The 17,221-nt window shown below is 41.2% G+C and overlaps 1 protein-coding gene and 1 non-coding gene across 2 annotated transcripts in view; both read right to left on the bottom strand.

Moving 5' to 3' along the window:
- Positions 1-13,896, bottom strand: part of KGD4 (alpha-ketoglutarate dehydrogenase subunit 4) — a 14,362-nt gene extending 466 nt beyond the window's left edge. The window contains exons 1-3 of the mRNA XM_014584572.2: positions 13,767-13,896; positions 4,540-4,603; positions 1,856-2,043 (exon numbers count right to left, since the gene is read on the bottom strand). Of these exons, the coding sequence (XP_014440058.2) occupies positions 1,856-2,043; positions 4,540-4,603; positions 13,767-13,808 (294 nt within the window). The 5' untranslated portion in view covers positions 13,809-13,896. The remainder of the gene's footprint in view (positions 1-1,855; positions 2,044-4,539; positions 4,604-13,766) is intronic.
- A 1,851-nt stretch (positions 13,897-15,747) lies between these two features.
- On the bottom strand, positions 15,748-15,854 carry LOC114006340 (U6 spliceosomal RNA). Its single transcript, XR_003548073.1, has one exon. It is a non-coding gene; the product is annotated as a U6 spliceosomal RNA (small nuclear RNA).
- Between the last annotated feature and the right edge of the window lie 1,367 nt (positions 15,855-17,221).

Genomic DNA, 17,221 nt, shown 5'->3' on the forward strand with positions numbered 1-17,221 from the left:
CGCTGGAAAGAAGAAAAATAAAACAGCAAATTAGAAATTATATTGACACAGGATTTAAAAATAAAATCTATTTAATTTTATTTATTAATTATTATTATTACTTTTTAAACATTTGTACAGATAAAAAGGGAGTAAAAGGGGAGAAGTGAGTAAGCAAGCTGCCAGGTCTGGGACTTGAACAACAGTCAGCCATATGGAAGTCCAGTGCCTTAACCATTATGCCACCAGCTGGCCCTGACACAAGATATATATTTTTAAAATGTTATTTATGTATTTATTTATTTTAATTTAACCAGAGACAGAGAGAGAGAGAGAGAGAGAAAGTGGAAAGTAAGCCACCAGGCCTGGGACTCAAACTGGTCAGACATATAGGAGTGTCCATGCCACACGCTGGTCCCATGTTTCTTTTTTTGTGGGGGGCACGGGGGAGAGTTTTGTTTTTTTTTTTTGCTATAGGGCACGTGCACTCACCATAAAAACAGAGATAGGCAGAGAGACAGCGAGAAATCATTCCCCAGGGGAGATGGCCACACCGCAATCCCTTCTCCTCCATTCTCCTCTCCAGATATTGGGCTCGCATGCATATGCGCCTGGCATGAGTTTTAAGCCACTGGGTCTGGGACTCGAACTGTGGTAACTACATGGGAGTCCAGCGACATAGCCATTATGCCAACTGCTGGTTCCCTAGGCATCTATTTTTCAAGTCCAGAAGAAAGGGGCTTCTTTTTGCTATTCTCATCAAAAGAGGGAGAGAGAGAGAGAGAGAGAGAGAGAGAGAGCACGAGCGAGCCACCAGGCCCATTAATTGAACAATGGTCCCCCCCCCATGTGGGAGTCCAGTGCCCTTAAACACAATTCTACTTGCCAGCCCCACAAGATATGTTTTAATGGCCATTATACAAATTTACACTTTTTTTTTTAAAAGAGAGATTTTTGCTATAGGACATGTGTACCTGCCAGAGAGACATAAAGCGAGAAATCACCCCCCAGGGGATGGCCATGCCATGATCCCTTTTCCTCCATTCTCCTCTTGGGATTTTGGGCATGCACGTATGCATATACGCCTGGTATGAGTTTTAAGCTGCCAGGTCTGGGACTCGAACCACGATTGACTATGTTGGAGCCCAGTGACATAACCATTATGCCATCTAATGGTCCCCAAATTTACACAATGTTAAGAAGATGACTTTTAGCTTTTGAAAAATAATTCTGGGGGACTCGCAGTTAGTGTAATGGCTATGTCACTGGACTCCCACATAGTTGACTGTGGTTCAAGTCCCAGACCCGGTGGCTTAAACTCACACCGGGCGCGCGTGCATGCGTGCCCAAGATCCCGAGAGGAGAATGGAGGAGAAGGGATTATGGCGTGGTCATCCCCCCTGGGGGGTGATTTCTCGCTTTCTGTCTCTATGTCTCTCTCTGTCTGTCTGGCGAACACACGCGCCCTATAGCAAAAACCTCTCAAAAAAAAAATTCTGGATTTTTCATGGGTTTTGGACACTCATATCAATTGTCATAAACATAATTTCAGATTTGAGGCCTCAAGGTTGACTAGAATCAGTTGTCCTCAAATTCCTTGGTCTCAGAAGTCCTTTGTAGTCTGAAAAATTATTAAGAACACCAAAGAGCTTTTCACGTAGTTATAACTACTGCTATTTATCATGTTATATTACACATATATTTCTTCATACACATTTACTGAGGGCTCCAACTATGTGTTTCTCATGGTCCTGGCCTAGCTATGAGCAAACCTTGATAGGATAATGGGAAAAACACATAAACCAGCAAATGAAATTCCAAAAGCCAAAATATCGTGGTGTTTTGCACAATCTTGTGATAAATAGCAACAACATACTTGGATAAATTCCATTTCTTCTTGAGACACCAGTTTCCTTCTGTATTTCTGAGGTAAAGTTTTTATTATTTCTGCCGTGTCTGGTGGACCCTGATACATCAGCAAATCTGGTGATTTACTTCCCTTAGAATGCTGTGAAACTGCAGAAGAATGGGATGGCAGCCCTGCTGACCTCAAAGCTTCTGATACTGAAATTGAGAAGAAAAACAAAAAAGGAAAAGAAAACAAATGTTATTAGACAAATTCTTCCAGTGTCCTTTTCTTATTGAAGGATTTTTGCTAGAGGGTGTGTGCGCTTGCTGGAGAAAGAGAGAGAAATAAAGCATGCTTCAATCTCTTCTCCACTCCTCTCAGGATTTTGGGCATGCATATACATCTGTCTGGGGTGTTTCAAGCCACAGGGTTTGGGATTTGAATCACAGTCGGTCACATGAAAGTACAGTGCCTTGGCCACTACGCCACCTGCTAGCCCCTCTTCAGGTGTCTTAAAACATTGAGTTATCTACTATTGAATAATCAAGTCATTCTGGAAACTAAATAATTCTTCAAAGAATTCTTTAAGTATTCTAAGAGGTAAATACTGTAGATATAACATTAGGCTATACATAATTTCATACAGCTCTTTTGAAAACAAAGAGAGAGTTTTAATAAGCCAATCACTAAAATAAACAAATTTGCCAAACAGTGAAATTTCTAGTTAAAGGAGTTTAATTCATTATGGGTAAACTACCTCCCTTGAATTTTTTGTCATATAAGCCCTGACAGGCCAACACATGGTTGAGTGTAGGTTATATCTTATGATGGGCGTTAAGAAAGTTGGTAAATGTAAATAAGAATGGTTTGCTCAGTACCTTTGTACTTATTCATCTTAATTCTTGAGTAGCTTTAATTTTAGGTTTTTGCCAAAGGGCACATGTGCTTGCCAGAGACAGACAGACAGACAGAAAGAGACAAAGAGAGGGAAAGTGAAGATCACCCCTGACACACACACACCCACAGAGAATGGTCACACTGCAATCCCTTCTCCAGTCTCCTCCTGGGATTTTGGGCTTGTGTGCACATGCACCTGGAATGTTTTTTAAGCCACTAGGTCCAGGACTTGAATTGCAGCCAGCCATGTGGCAATCTAGTGCCTTAACCACCACCTGCTGGCCCCAATACTTGAATATTTTTTTTAAAAAGAATTCTTTACTTAATTCCATTTGTTATTATTATTATTTTCAAGGTCACACACCACAGGCCTTTTATTTGCTTGCATCAGAAATCAGGAGGGAGGATTACAATGGATCTGGGTCTCATGGAAAGACTGGTTTGAGCTTCAAAGGTTTGGTACTCCAGACTGTGGGTGCTGCCAGCATCTGGTGATGCAGAGACCAGGGGTAGCCCAGCTCTCCTGTGGCTCCTTGGAACCGTTGGGAGCTGGGTGTTCCTCAGTTGCCCTAGGAGATGAAGCACATATCACTGTAGTGTCTGTCCCCATTTGGGGGTTCAGAAGAAAATGGGTTGTTACTGCTCACGCGGGCAGTCGGGTAGAGAGCATGGTTACCCATGTGGGAGTCCAGCACCTCAACCACCATGCTATCGGCATGCCCCACTTTTTGACATTTCTTAGACAGGTTCTGTGTGGCAAACTGGAAGCAGCAGCTCAGGGGTGGGCTGCCCTCTGCTGCGGTCTGAACTCCTGCCCCAAGTTCAACACCATGTGAAGACCGTTCTTATTTTTTAATTTGACTCGACTACCATTTTGAGTCTGGGACCCAGCGGCTTCAAACTCATTCCAGGCGCATGTGCATGCGTGCTCAAGATCCCAAGTGGAGAATGGAGGAGAAAGGACTGCAGCGTGGCCACCCTCCAGGGGGTAATTTCTCATTTTCTGTCTCTGGCAAGCACACCCTATAGCAAAAATCTCTCTCACTAAAAAAAAAAAAAAGGTGAGGTAATAGCAAGTTAGTTTGTACTTGCATGCTACCTAAGGTACCGTTTCTATCTAAGCTGCAATGATTTACCTGATTTTTAAAAAAGAAATACTGCTATAGTAAAACATTCATGTATAAATATGCACGTATACACTTTCTTTCTTTTTCATTGTTTTTAGATTTTTGCCATAGGGCATGCAGGCTTGCAGCAAGAGAAGGAAAGTGAAAAATCATACCCCTTTCCCACAAGCATGTTTTTCAAGTTACTGGGTCTGTGTCTTGAACTATGTAGTAAGCCATGTGGGATCCAGCGTCTTAACCATCATAATATTTGCGGCCCCCATGTGCACATTTTTTAAAAAGAATTATTTTATTTTATTTTATTTTATTTTATTTTATTTTATTTTATTTTATTTTATTTTATTTTATTTTATTTTATTTTATTTTATTTTATTTTATTTTATTTTATTTTATTTTATTTTATTTTATTTTATTTTATTTTATTTTATTTTATTTTATTTTATTTTATTTTATTTTATTTTATTTTATTTTATTTTATTTTATTTTATTTTATTTATTCATTCATTTATTTTAATTTGACCAGAGAAAGATAGACACGCATAGAGAAGGAAAGCAAAAAAGCAAGGCACCAGGTCTCAGACTTGAACCGTGGTCAGCTTTGTGGGAGTGTCCAGTGCCTTAAACACCACACTACCTGCTGGCCCCCATGTGTACATTTTTCAAAAGTCTAAATAAAGTACAATTTACCATTGGGTTTAGGATTATCTCTTCTGTCAGGAAACCTTATTAATGGTGTATGTGGCTTCACTACCTAAAGGAAAAACAAGAAGAAAAAAAAAAGGGTCTCATTAACTGGAAAAGAGAAAGAATCTATTAAACCTCATAAACTTTTGTTAAAATAACTTACAACTTGGGACCAGCAGTTAGCGTAATGGCTACGTTGCTGGACTCACATGTAGTCAACTGTGGTTTGAATCCCAGACCCAGTGGCTTAAACTCATGCCGGGCACGTGTGCATGCGTGCCCAAGATCCCAAGAGGAGAATGGAGATGGAATTGCAGAGTGGCCATCGCCCCTGGGGGTGATTTCTCGCTTTCTGTCTCTGTCTTTCTGATGAGCGCACACGCCGTATAGCAAAATCCTCTCCAAAACAAAACAAAATAAAACAACAACAAAACACTATTTGACAGCAATTTTTTTTTTTTTTTAAGTTTTGTTTGGTTTGGTTTTGAGAGGTTTTTGCCTTGGGGTGCATGTGCTTGCTAGTGAGAAAGACAGAGACAGTGAGAGGGAAAGTGAAAAATCAGTCCCCAGAGGTGTTACCTATATAATCCCTTCTCCTCTACTCTCCTCCAGGATCCTGGGCATGTACGTATGCCAGCCTGTCAAGATTTTTCAAGCCACCAGGTCCAGGACTTGAACTGCAGTCAGCCATGTGGGAGCCCAGCAACATAACCACTACATAATCTGCTGGCCCAACAGCAACTTTAAATTGTACTCATCTCTAACCAGGCAAACCAGACTATGGATTAGTAATTTACCTTCTACCCAAAACTTTGTACTTGATACATCACAGGGCATTTTACTATACTATCAACTGACCTCCAAACAATCCAACGAAGGTGATACAATTTTTTTTGTTTTTGTTATAAGGCACATGTGCTCTCCAGAAAGAGAGCGAGAGAGACAAACAGACAGAAAATGAAAAATCACCCTCCAGGGGGGATGGCCACACCGCAATCCCTTCTCCTCCATTCTCCTATCAGGATCTTGGGCATGCAAGCATACACACCTGTAATGAGTTTAAGCCACTGGATCTGGGACTCGAACTGCAGTCGACTACATGAGTCCAGCGACCCTGCTAGTCCCGGGGCACATGAACATTTTTCAAGCCACCCGGCACGTTTTTCAAGCCACCAGGGCAGAGGGATTCAGACTTTGGTCAGCCACAAGGGATCAAGGTCCCTTAACCATTAGGGTACATAATAGACACAAGAAGAATATTAACATTTCATCCTTAAAATTCCAAGTAATGTTTTAGAGGACTTCAAATTAACCCATCAGTATAAAATCTGGATAAGCAATGCTAAAAATCTAATGAACAGAGTACTATTTCAGATCAAGTAATTTGTAAATTCTTATGTAACTCTAAAACGTGCTCTTATTGGCAATATATTTATATATATATATGTAATACATATTATGTATTATATGGGTACAGAAACAAAAATAAATAGGCTTGTTGTGACTGGCCTGAAAACTTTCAAATATAATTCTGCTGCCATGAGAAAATGATGGAATATAGTTCTCTACCTCAGCATAAGAGCATGGTCAAGTCTTCCACATTAAAAAACAAAAACTAAAAGATCTTTCTCCCTCTCATAACAGTTTCTTCCCTTTCACAGCTACACTTCTTAAAAAAAAATGTCCTATTTTCCTACTGTCACAACCCTAGCATTTAAAAATGCTACACAGCTTTCAGAATAAAGTTCAAAGTCTTATTTGGTATTTACAAGGTCCAAGATGATCTGTCCTCCTCTTACATCTCCAGCCTCATTCTCCACTACTGTCTTAAGTATCTGTTACTCCAGGTATTCTCGAGTACTTTTTCATTCCCCTAATTTATCGTGTTACTTCCATCCTCATTCCATATAGAACGTAAGTGTTTTGCCAGGAAACCTCTCTTCCATCCCACATTTCTCCTTCATCTCACTACTTATCCTTTCACTTATTTATTTATTTTTTTTAGTTTGTTACGGGGTGCCTGTGCTCACCAGAGACACACACAGACAAGGAAAATAAAGAAAGCATTACCCCAGACCCCCTAGAGGGAACAGTCACACCGCAATTCCTTCTACATCTCTCCTGGCTTTGGGGATCTGGGACACATTTTCACGCATGCCTGGTGTGGCTCTTAAGCCACCAAGTCCAGGACTACAACCACACAGTCATTCACGACAGCTGCCTTAACCACCAGGCCACAGAGCTAGCCCAAATTTTGGCCATTCTTTTATCTTGTTCTATTTTTTACTCTAGGATACTTTCTGGAGAGAGAGAATGAAAAAGGGAAAGTGAGAAATCACATCCCAGGGGGATGGGCATGCCAAAATCCCTTGTCCTTCATTCTTCTCTCCATATTTTGGGCATGTACACACAAGTTTGAAGCCTCTAGGTCTGGGACTTGAACCGTAGTCAGTCATGCAGGAGTGGTTGAGAAACCACTATGCTACTTGCTGGCCCTGTGAGTCTAGCATCTTAACTACTATGCCATCTGCTGGCCCCGAGTTCTTTGTATAGTTTATATAAATCTTTTATCAGATACATCTTTTGTAAATACTTTCTCCCATTCTATAGCTTGTTTTCTCATACTTCTGACAGTGTCTTTTGTAGAGCAGATGTTTTTAATTTTAATGAAGTCTGGCTTATTATTTCTTTTATGGATCAATCCTTTGGAATTGTATCTAAAAACCCATAACGGGCCAGTAGGTAGTGTAGCGATTAAGGTGCTAGACTCCTTCCCACATGGTCAATCATAAGGACCCGGTGCTTTCATGTGGGTACGTGTGCATGCATGCCTAAAATCTCAGGAGAATGGAGAAGTGACTGAGGCTGGCCAATCTCCCTAGGGGGTGATTTCTAATTTTCCCTTTTACTGTCTGTCTCTCTTCAGAAAATACATGTGCTCTATGACACACAGAAAATAAACCTAAAATTTTTTTATAATTATTTTATTTAACTTTATTTATTTATTTATTTATTTTAATTTGACCAGAGAGAGACAGAGTGAAAGAGAGGGAAAATGAGAAAGCAAACCACCAGGTCCAAGAGTCGAACCATGGTCCACCATGTGGGAGTCCAGCACCCAAACCACCATGCCACCTGCTGGCCCCTAAAAAATTTTTAAAAGATTTATTTATTTATTTATGTTAATTTATTTTAATTTGATCAGAGAGAGAGAAGGAAAGTGAGAGAGCAAGACACCAAGTCCAGGACTCAAACCATGGTTGGCCTTGTGTCTTAACCACCACACCACCTGTTGGTCCCCCAAACATTTTTTTAAAACACTTATTTATCATGATTTTCAGGCTGCCAAATCCAGGACTTGAATCACAATGTAGGAATCCAGCACCCCAACCACTACGCCATATTCCACCTACTGGCTGTCAAAAAAAGAAAAAAAAAATACATACACACACGCATGTAATGCATATACATATATATTTTAGGTCTATGATTGCTTTAGAATTAATTTGTATGAAAGGTGTTAAGGTTTATATCTTGATTAATTTTTTGCATTTGGATATCCAGCTTTTTCAGCACCATTTATATATAGTCTTTTCTCCATTATATTGCCTTTGCTCCTTTGTCAAAGATCTGTTGACTGGGATCAGCAGATGGTGTAATGGTTATGTTGCTGGCCTCCCTTTGGTCCCCAAACCCAATGGGTTAAAGCTCACGCTGGCATATGTGCATGAGTGCCCAAGAACTCAAGAGGAGAATGGAGGAGAAGGGATTGCAGTATGGCCATCCCCCCTGGGGGGTGATTTCTCACTTTCTGTCTGTCTCTGACAAGTGCATGTACCCTACATAAAAATCTCTAAGGAAAAAAATAGACTTGTTGACTAAGATAAAAATAAATTCTTTCTAATTTTTTTATTTTTAGCTGTGCTTCTTATATAGAATAGCATTGGGGTTTTTTTTTTTCTTTTTTGAGAGGTTTTCGCTATAGGGCGTGTGCGCTCACCAGACAGACAGAGAGAGACATAGAGACAGAAAGCGAGAAATCACCCCCCAGGGGGGATGGTCACACCGCAATCCCTTCTCCTCCATTCTCCTCTCGGGATCTTGGGCACGCATGCACACACGCCCGGCGTGAGTTTTAAGCCACCAGGTCTGGGACGTGAACCGCGGCCGACTACGTGGGAGTCCAGCGACATAGCCATTATGCTAACTGCTGGTTCCCTGCATTGGGTTTTCATCTTGTAGTCAATCTGAAATTTACATTTATTGATATAACTCATGAGTGGTATAATTCTTTTATCATTTTATGATTATTTAAATAGAAATTATTTTGTTATATAATCTTTTTCTTTTCTTTCATTTGGTTTAGGTATTTAGAAAAATCTTATTTTTGTATAATATTTATGCTTATACTAATACCTCTACAATACTAATACTTCTACATAGCATCCTTCTAGGCAACTTTTTTAGAGACTGATTCATTATTTTGAGAAAAATGAAAGTTATGATAGCAATCTCTGCCTTCCCTTACCATCTTTTACTATGAGTTAATAACCAGATACAATTAACATGTTAATTAGCTAGGCATGGCTACCTTTGGTAGATGGATCCTCTTAACTACCTTTTTTTTTTTTAATTCTTTTTTTGGGGGAGGAGGGGAGGTTTTTGCTACAGGGTGCGTGTGCTCACCAGAAAGACAGAGACAGACAGAAAGTGAAAAATCACTCCCCAGGGTAGATGGCCACACTGTAATCCCTTCTCCTCCCATCTCCTCTCGGGATCTTGGGCACGCACGCACATGCGCCCAGTGAGAGTTTAAACCACCAGGTCCGGAACTCGAACCACTGTTGACTATATGGGAGTTTAGCGACATAGCCATTATGCCAACTGCTGGTCCCACTAACTACCAGTTTTTAAAAAGAATTATTTTATTTTATTTTTTTGAAGTTGACCAGAGAGAGATAATGAGAGAGAAGGAAAGTGAGAACGCAAGCTGCCAGGTCCGGGACACAAACCATGGTCAGTCATGTGGGAGTCCAGCTGCCTTAACCACCACGCCACCTGCTGGTCCCCCCTTAACCACCATTTTAACAGTTTTATTTGAGATCAGAAATGAATGCCTTTCAGCCTTTGACTCAAGGACTTACCAAAAAAAAAAAAGTTACAGTTGACCTATAGTGTTAAATAACTATTACCTACAAGTCGTCCACTGTTCTTTAACCTTAGTTCCAGTTACATGCACTCAGTGCTCACCTCCAGTTCTTATACTTAATATCTCCTTAGTTGTCTAAAGTCCATTTTCTTATATATCTAGTAGGAAGGACTCTGAGAATAGTACTGAGTTATTAAAGGCTCAGAAGAGTTTATGATCTTTATAATTGAAGGTCAGTGTAGCTACATCAATCTTTTATATTTTCTTTCTTTAACTACTTTAAATATGTTATCCACGTGTTCTCCTTTATGAAGAGTTATTTTTGAAAACTGGTGATTTTTGTTTCCTTTTAAGTGCTTGGTCTTACTGCCTGGATCCCCAAACTTTTTCTTTTCTTTCTTTTTTTTTTCCTAGAGGGTGTTGCACTTGCCAGAGGGAGACAATAGAGGGATAGGCAAAATAAGAAAGCACTGCATGGGGGATGGCCAGGCCACAATCCCTCCTCCTCTTCTCCTTTTGGATTTTTGACATGCATGCACACATGCATGCCTGGTGTGTTTCTCAAGCTGCTGGGTCAAGACTCAAATTACGCAGTGAACCATGTGGGATCAGGTGGCCAACCATCGTGCCACTGTTTTCTTTTCATTTTCTAACTTAGTAATTTTACTAGTATATACCCATTAACCCACCATACAGGGTCAATTCTCCCAAATGCAAAGTTTAAATCTTCTTTCAGGGGGAAGTTTTATTAAATTATAGGTTTGGGGATTTGCTTTATTCTATTTGCTTTCTCTTAGCATGGTTCTGAAAACATGCTCTATGATTTCCCATTGGTTTGTGCCAGTCAGTCAGTGGAAATACTACTTTCAAGTCAGCAGGTGGCGTGGTGATTCAAGTGGCCGGATCCAATATTGCTAACTGGAGGTATGAGTCCTGGGCCTGGCAGCTTGAAAAATACTACCAGTGCATGTGCATGAGTGCCCAAAATCCTGAAAGAAAGGAGAAATGGGGAAGTGACTATGGTGTGACCATTCTTTTTTTTTTTTTTTTTGTAGAGGTTTTTATTGCTATAGGGTGCGTGCACTCGCCAGACAGAGAGAGACAGAGAGATAGAAAGCGAGAAATCACCCCCCAGGGGGGATGGCCACGCTGCAATCCCTTCTCCTCCATTCTCTTCTCGGGATCTTGGGCATGCACGCACACACGCCCGGCGTGAGTTAAGCCACCGGGTCCAGGACTCAAACCGCGGTCGACGATGTGGGAGTCCAGCAACGTAGCCATTACGCTAACTGCTGGTCCCAACTGTGACCTTTCTTAATGGGAGGCACTTTATTTTCCCTCTTTCTCTCTCTTTTTGGCAAGTACCTGCACTTTCTGGCAAATTAAAAAAAAAAACCCTCCAAAAAAACAATTAAGATATGGAGCAACAACCAAATGCTAAGCTCTATGCCTGTCATTGGTGCTACAGCCCCAGCACTGAGTATAGGCCTAGCAAAGAGGTAATCAATAAATTTCCCTCATGTTATATGTAATTATTATATATTATTACATAATATTAACTCATACTGTTTTGTATTATGAGTATCTAAATCTTCACTCCCCTATTAGAAGAGCACAGACAATTCTTCATTATGAATCTCACAATTTTTTTTTCTAGAGATATTTTGTAGTAGCCAGAGAGACAAAGAAATCACCTTCTGGGGGGAATGGCCACACCACAGTTCCTTCTCAATTCTTCTTTTGGAATTCTGGGCATGCCCGGTGTGAATTTTAAGCCACTGGGTACAGGACTCAAACTACAGTTGACTACATGGGAGTTCAGTGACATAATAACCATTACGCCATCTATTGGTCCCAATCTCACAATATTTTTATTTGCATACATCAGTAGTTCTTTATTATTGTTGTGTACTATTCCATTTTAACAAATATACCAACATTTGTTTTTTCTAATAATGGATTAGAAAATACATACGGATTGTTTGTAATTTAGGGGCTATTCTAAATAAAGCTATTAGTTTTTTCTTTTTTTTTTTCCCTATAAGCATTTTTATACAAGACTCTGTAGGTTCATGCATTCACTTCTCTTGGGTAAGAAATGTATGAGTAGAACTGCTGGGTCATAGTGTAGGTAAATGCTCCTATGTTTAATAGTTAGAGACTGACAGCGTTCTAGAGTATCTATGCCATTTTAAACTCTCACCAGCAGCGTATGAGTGTTTCACGTGCTTCACATTCTCATCACCATTTTGTACTGTCAGTCTTTTAAAAATGTTAGCATGGGCCAGCGGGTGATGTGGATCCCACATGGATGACTGCATGGTTGGATTCTCCCAAATACGTGGGCATCTGTGTGTACGTGCCCAAAATTCCATGGAGAAGGGACTGCGGCATGGCCACCCCCACCATGGGAGTGAATTCTCATTTTTTTCTCTGTCCAGCCCACACGCCTGTAGCAAAAAGATAAATTTTGTTTTAGTCATTATTCGGTGTATAGTACTTCCTGATTAAAAAAAAACAAAACAAAACTGATTTTTAATGCTAGAAGGTGCATGTGCACATGAAAGAAAGAGAAAGCATTCCATCCCCCTTCAAAGGGCCAGGTTATGCCATAAGCCCTCTTCTTCCAATTCTTCATCCCATCAGGACTCTGAGTGCACATATGTGCACCTGGCTATATCTCAAGCCACTGGGTAGAGAATTGAACCTTAGTGACCCATGTGGGAGCTGGCTTCCTCTGTACTAGACTACTAAAAGTAAGAAAAAGGTTTTTGCCCATTTAAAAACTGAGTTATATATGTATGTTTTATATAAATGATTATATATTATGGATACGAGGCCTTTGTCAGATGTTTGCTCCACCCTTTCAGAATCTTTCATTAGTGCTCAGTAACTACCGAATGAATTTGAGAATCACGCGTTAATTCAATGTAACCAAATATACACTTTCAGGGTTGAAAAAGATCATATAAATCAACTACAAAAGTAGAGTCTTTATATACCCTTTTTTAAAAGTTAATTTTTTTCCATAAGATAGCCAAAAGGGTTCCTGAAACCATAACCCACCCCCAGCTTTAGCCAGTCCCAATCATGTGCACACGTATGCCCGTCGGTGCTCAGGGAGGTCTGTGGATTAGAATCAGGAGCCCTCCCACGTGATCCAAGTGTTTTAACACTGTGCCATATTCTGGCCCCAATATACCAATTTACCTCGCCTATTAAAGCTAAAAATCACAGCTGGAAAAAAGAAATACAAAAACTGTCAGGAGCTAGTGCTGATGTGTGGATTAACAATAAAGTTGCTCTAGCTGTGCCATCTTCTGGCCCCAAAATACCAATTTACCTCGCCTATTAAAAGCTAGAAATCACAGTTGGAAAAAAGAAATACAAAAACTGTCAGGAGCTAGTGCTGATGTGTGGATTAACAATAAAGTTGCTCTAGCTATTGATCCAAATTCAAGCGAAAAAGCTTTGGAAACCAGCACTAAAACATATCCTAGAGGAAAAACGATTAGCTAACATAATGCTTTTCTATTCCTCCATCCGACCAGTAGCTAGAGGGATGGAGAGCTAGCGGAGAAGCTGCCTCTGGTGACAGGCAGCCCATGGGGCCAGTACTCCGGCCATTCCCAAGACCTTGAAGGGACACTGGGTCTGATCCTGCGTTCGCGTCCTTCCACGCCCTGCTACCTCCTTCCTTCGGATAGGCTGAGCCGGGACATCTCAGACAATACAGCACTGCGATTGGCCAGGCTAACGCCAAGGCAGCCTTCACGCAGACTCCTAATGCTAACGGGGTCCTGGCAGAGGAGGTCCAGGGACCTAGGGCTGTATGTAGCTCTAGGCCGAGCTGCCGCAGTCCCTCCGCCGGACACAAGCCCACAGCTCCCGCCCCGGTTCACTGCCCAAACCAAGGGTTCAAGGTCCATTCTCACACAGCTCCGGGCGCCGCCGCCGCTGGCCCTTCTCCGGGCCGCAGTCACCGCAGCCTCCGCCACTGCCTCTCCTCCCCTGCGCCGTTGCTATAGTTAGTACCCAGCCCTACAGCCCAAGGTGCGGAAAGGTGACAGAATCGCTTTACCTGCACGACCCTGCTGGCAGACGCCATCTTGCTGCCCATCATGACCCCAGAGAAGGGGCAGCTTCCGGGGCGCAAGCCAGACGCAGCTGTAACTCAAGGAGTGGGCGTTGGGGGCGGGACTTGCCCCTGACGTAGGGGGAGGAACGAGCCATGCGGGGCTGGCTCCGCCTCCGCCGGGGCTGGCCCTCCCTCCCTCTCTCCGTCCCCGCCCCACCGCTGCCCCACGTGTTTACTATTGATTTCGCTTTGCAGAGGGGTTTGTGTTGTTGATTTATTGCGCTCATCAGCCTGTGAGTTTTCTAGAACCCTCCCCAGATGATCGGTTTTTAAGTTTGATATAGTTTAAAATTCAACCTGGGAAGGACAGGCAGGGAGTGCGATGGTTAAGGGCGCTGGACTCCAAGACTGACGGCGGTTGGAGTCCCGAACCTGGCGGGATGCTTTCTCTCTCTGACGCTCTCTGGTCAAAACTAAAACAAAGTTAACTAGAATAATTAATACAAGCTGTTGTGGCTTCCTAAAATGAACACTTTTGTTAAAACTTGGGAATTAGCGACAAGTTCAGGAAAAAAGTGTCAGTTCTGACCATACCATCTGTCCTTTGGGTTAGCATGTTTTGATTTCAAGTCTTTTTTTTTTTTTCTTCTCTAGCTTAATTATACCTGTTGTTGAACTGCTGCCTCTACTTTAAGTTTACGAACCCAAAAGCTCAATGTTTAATTTTTGAAACGAAGTCAGCATTTTCACCCTTCCCCTGTTATATTTGTTGAAAGAAAAATAAAGAAATTTAATAGTTTTAATTGAACAAATGTTTACATGATTTACTGTACAACTGCGGCTAGAATTGTTGTCACCTCAGTATTTAAGTTCTGGAAAAGGAAAGTAACATGTATGGGTATGTGATATACAAAAATGAGAGTGAAGGAAGGGAAACAGTTTGGGTTGGTTACAGTCTCAAGTTTGTCTGTATTAACACAATTTAAAAGGTAGGATGCCTGTGATTAAAGCCTAGCTGCTGTGATTGGTTGTAATCTTTTAACCAACTCAGAAATATAGCTAACATGTCCAATTTCTGCTTATCCATAGGAATCCAAGTATGGGAGTACCGTGGCTGTTTTAGGCCAAAATAGTACCAATAGTAAATATTAATTACCTTATAGCTTTCCATACACTGTATGTTGTGGTCATTTATATAACTTTGTAGGTAATGTAGTGTCAGACAAAAAAGGACAACTGCAAAGTAAAAATTAGAAAGAAAAGGGAATTTTTTTTGTCTCACAAAACTAACAGAAAATAAGGGTTGGACCCTGAGGTATCTTGCCAGATTCCTCTGGCAGCAGGGCTGGGAAGAAGTGACAAATGTGTCTGCTAACCCTGAAAAGTCTAGTCATTTATAGTCATAAAAGGGTTCTGACATATGTAAGTTGTTCTGGAAGTGTTATATTGCACAAGATAATGGGAGGGTCTTATAGAGAAGGAGGAAGGGACAGGATTAGGTCAATTAACAGAAGCTGTCTAAAGGAATCTATTGGCAGCTGGGTATATAGTCAGCACAAGGGAGATTGTAAACCAGATATAGTCCTGAAAATATCTCAACAGCCACAAAATCAAGAGAGTAACCATAAGTTGGAAGCAGACTGGTCAATTACCCTTCAATTCTCTTAGTTCTCTGGCTCTTATTTTTAATTTTTGAGAAATTTTTCCTATAGACATTTGCCAGAGACACAGAGACAGAGACAGAAAGCAAGAAATCACCCCTGGGGGGATGGGCAGGCTGTAATCCCTTCTCCATTCTCCTGTCGGGATCTTGGGCATGCATGCACATGTGCTCAGTGTGTTTTATGGGGCCAGGTCCAGGACTCAAACTGTGGTCCACTAAGTGAGTCCAGCGATGTAACCATTATGCTAGCTGCTGGTCCCTTTCTTTCTTTCTATCCTTTTTTTACATTTTGTTTTTATTCAACAGTTTACTCACAGGCAGAAAAATATGGAATGCTTCACGAATTTGCGTGTCATCCTTGCAAAGGGGCCATGCAAATCTTCTCTGTATCGTTCCAATTTTAGTATATGTACTGCCGAAGCGAGCATTCTTTCTTTTTTTTTTTAATAGCAGTCTACTTTGTCAATAAACTTTATCTTCACAATACTGTCTATAGAAAGAGAAACTTTGTAAAAATATTTGTACTTTTTGCTTGTGCTCACCAGGGAGAAACAGAGAAACAAGAGAGACAGCGAGAAATCACCCCACAGGGGGGATGTTCATGCCATAGTCCCTTCTCTTCCATTCTCCTCTTGGGATTTTGGTCACACACGCATGCCCGCACACATGCCCCGCGTGTTTTTTAAGCCACCACATTGGGACTCAAATCGCGGTCAACTATGTGGGAATCCAGCCATGTAATCATTACGCCATATGCTGGTCTCTATTATAATTTATTTTAATTTGACCAGATAGAGGGCCAAAGAGAGAGAGAAGGAAAGTGAAACTTAAACTGTGGTCAGCCACGTGGAAGTCCAGCACCTCAACCACTATTCTTTTAAAGAATTATTTAATTTTACGTATTATTATTATTTTGATTTGCTATAGGACATATGGCTCACCAGGGAGAGAGAGAGAGACAGGGAAAGTGAGAAAGCAAGCCACCAGGTCTGGGACCCAAACCCTGGTCAGCCATGTGGGAGTCCAGTGTCTGAACTACCACGCCACCTGCTGGCCCCTGTAAAAATATCTTAAAAGGTTTATTCATAGCAAAATCATGAATGATCATTGCTCAGAAACAATCTCTGGTATCCCTGAGGTGGTATTCTGGAGCTTAGATACAGATTTTTTTAAATTTAGTTCTGAGAGCAGGAGATACAATCAAAACAGTAAGTCAAGACATGCTGTTTTCATATTGGCCTGGTCCAAACAGGTGGAACATCTAGAAGCAGGAGCTTACAAGTTATGAGTGGATTTAGAAATTCTTAGGTTACTAATTGGTTAAAAGTACAGGTCTTTGTTTCATAAAGACTCAGATTCAGTAGAAAAGAATGTCTAAATTTAACAGGTAAGACGATTTGGCTATATGTTCGCATGCTGTGCCAGAGTCACGGTGTAGGGAGTACATCCTGGTCACAATCCTGGGACCAAAGTGGTTGACCTTAGCAAGATTAAATGCTTATTAACTGACATTATTCTTCTTAGACCTTTTAGGAATGATTTAGAACAAAGGGAGGTGGAGAAGAAGGTTCCACATGACTCCAGCGAAGTAGGTATTGCAGGGAATGAAGATTTTCTACTGATAATTCAGCCTCCAGCAAACGAGCTAGTGGCAGAAGAGGCCAGGCCTTCAGAAGAAGGTTCCACATGGCTCCAGCGAAATGGATCTAAGAGCACTGTAGCTAAACATCCAAATACTAATAGGGTTAAAATATTCCTCAATATCTACTGAATCTGCTGCACCAGCGATCACAAT

The sequence above is a fragment of the Tupaia chinensis genome, unplaced genomic scaffold, assembly GCF_000334495.1.
Source record: "Tupaia chinensis unplaced genomic scaffold, TupChi_1.0 Scaffold147123_1, whole genome shotgun sequence".
NCBI lineage: Eukaryota > Metazoa > Chordata > Mammalia > Scandentia > Tupaiidae > Tupaia > Tupaia belangeri.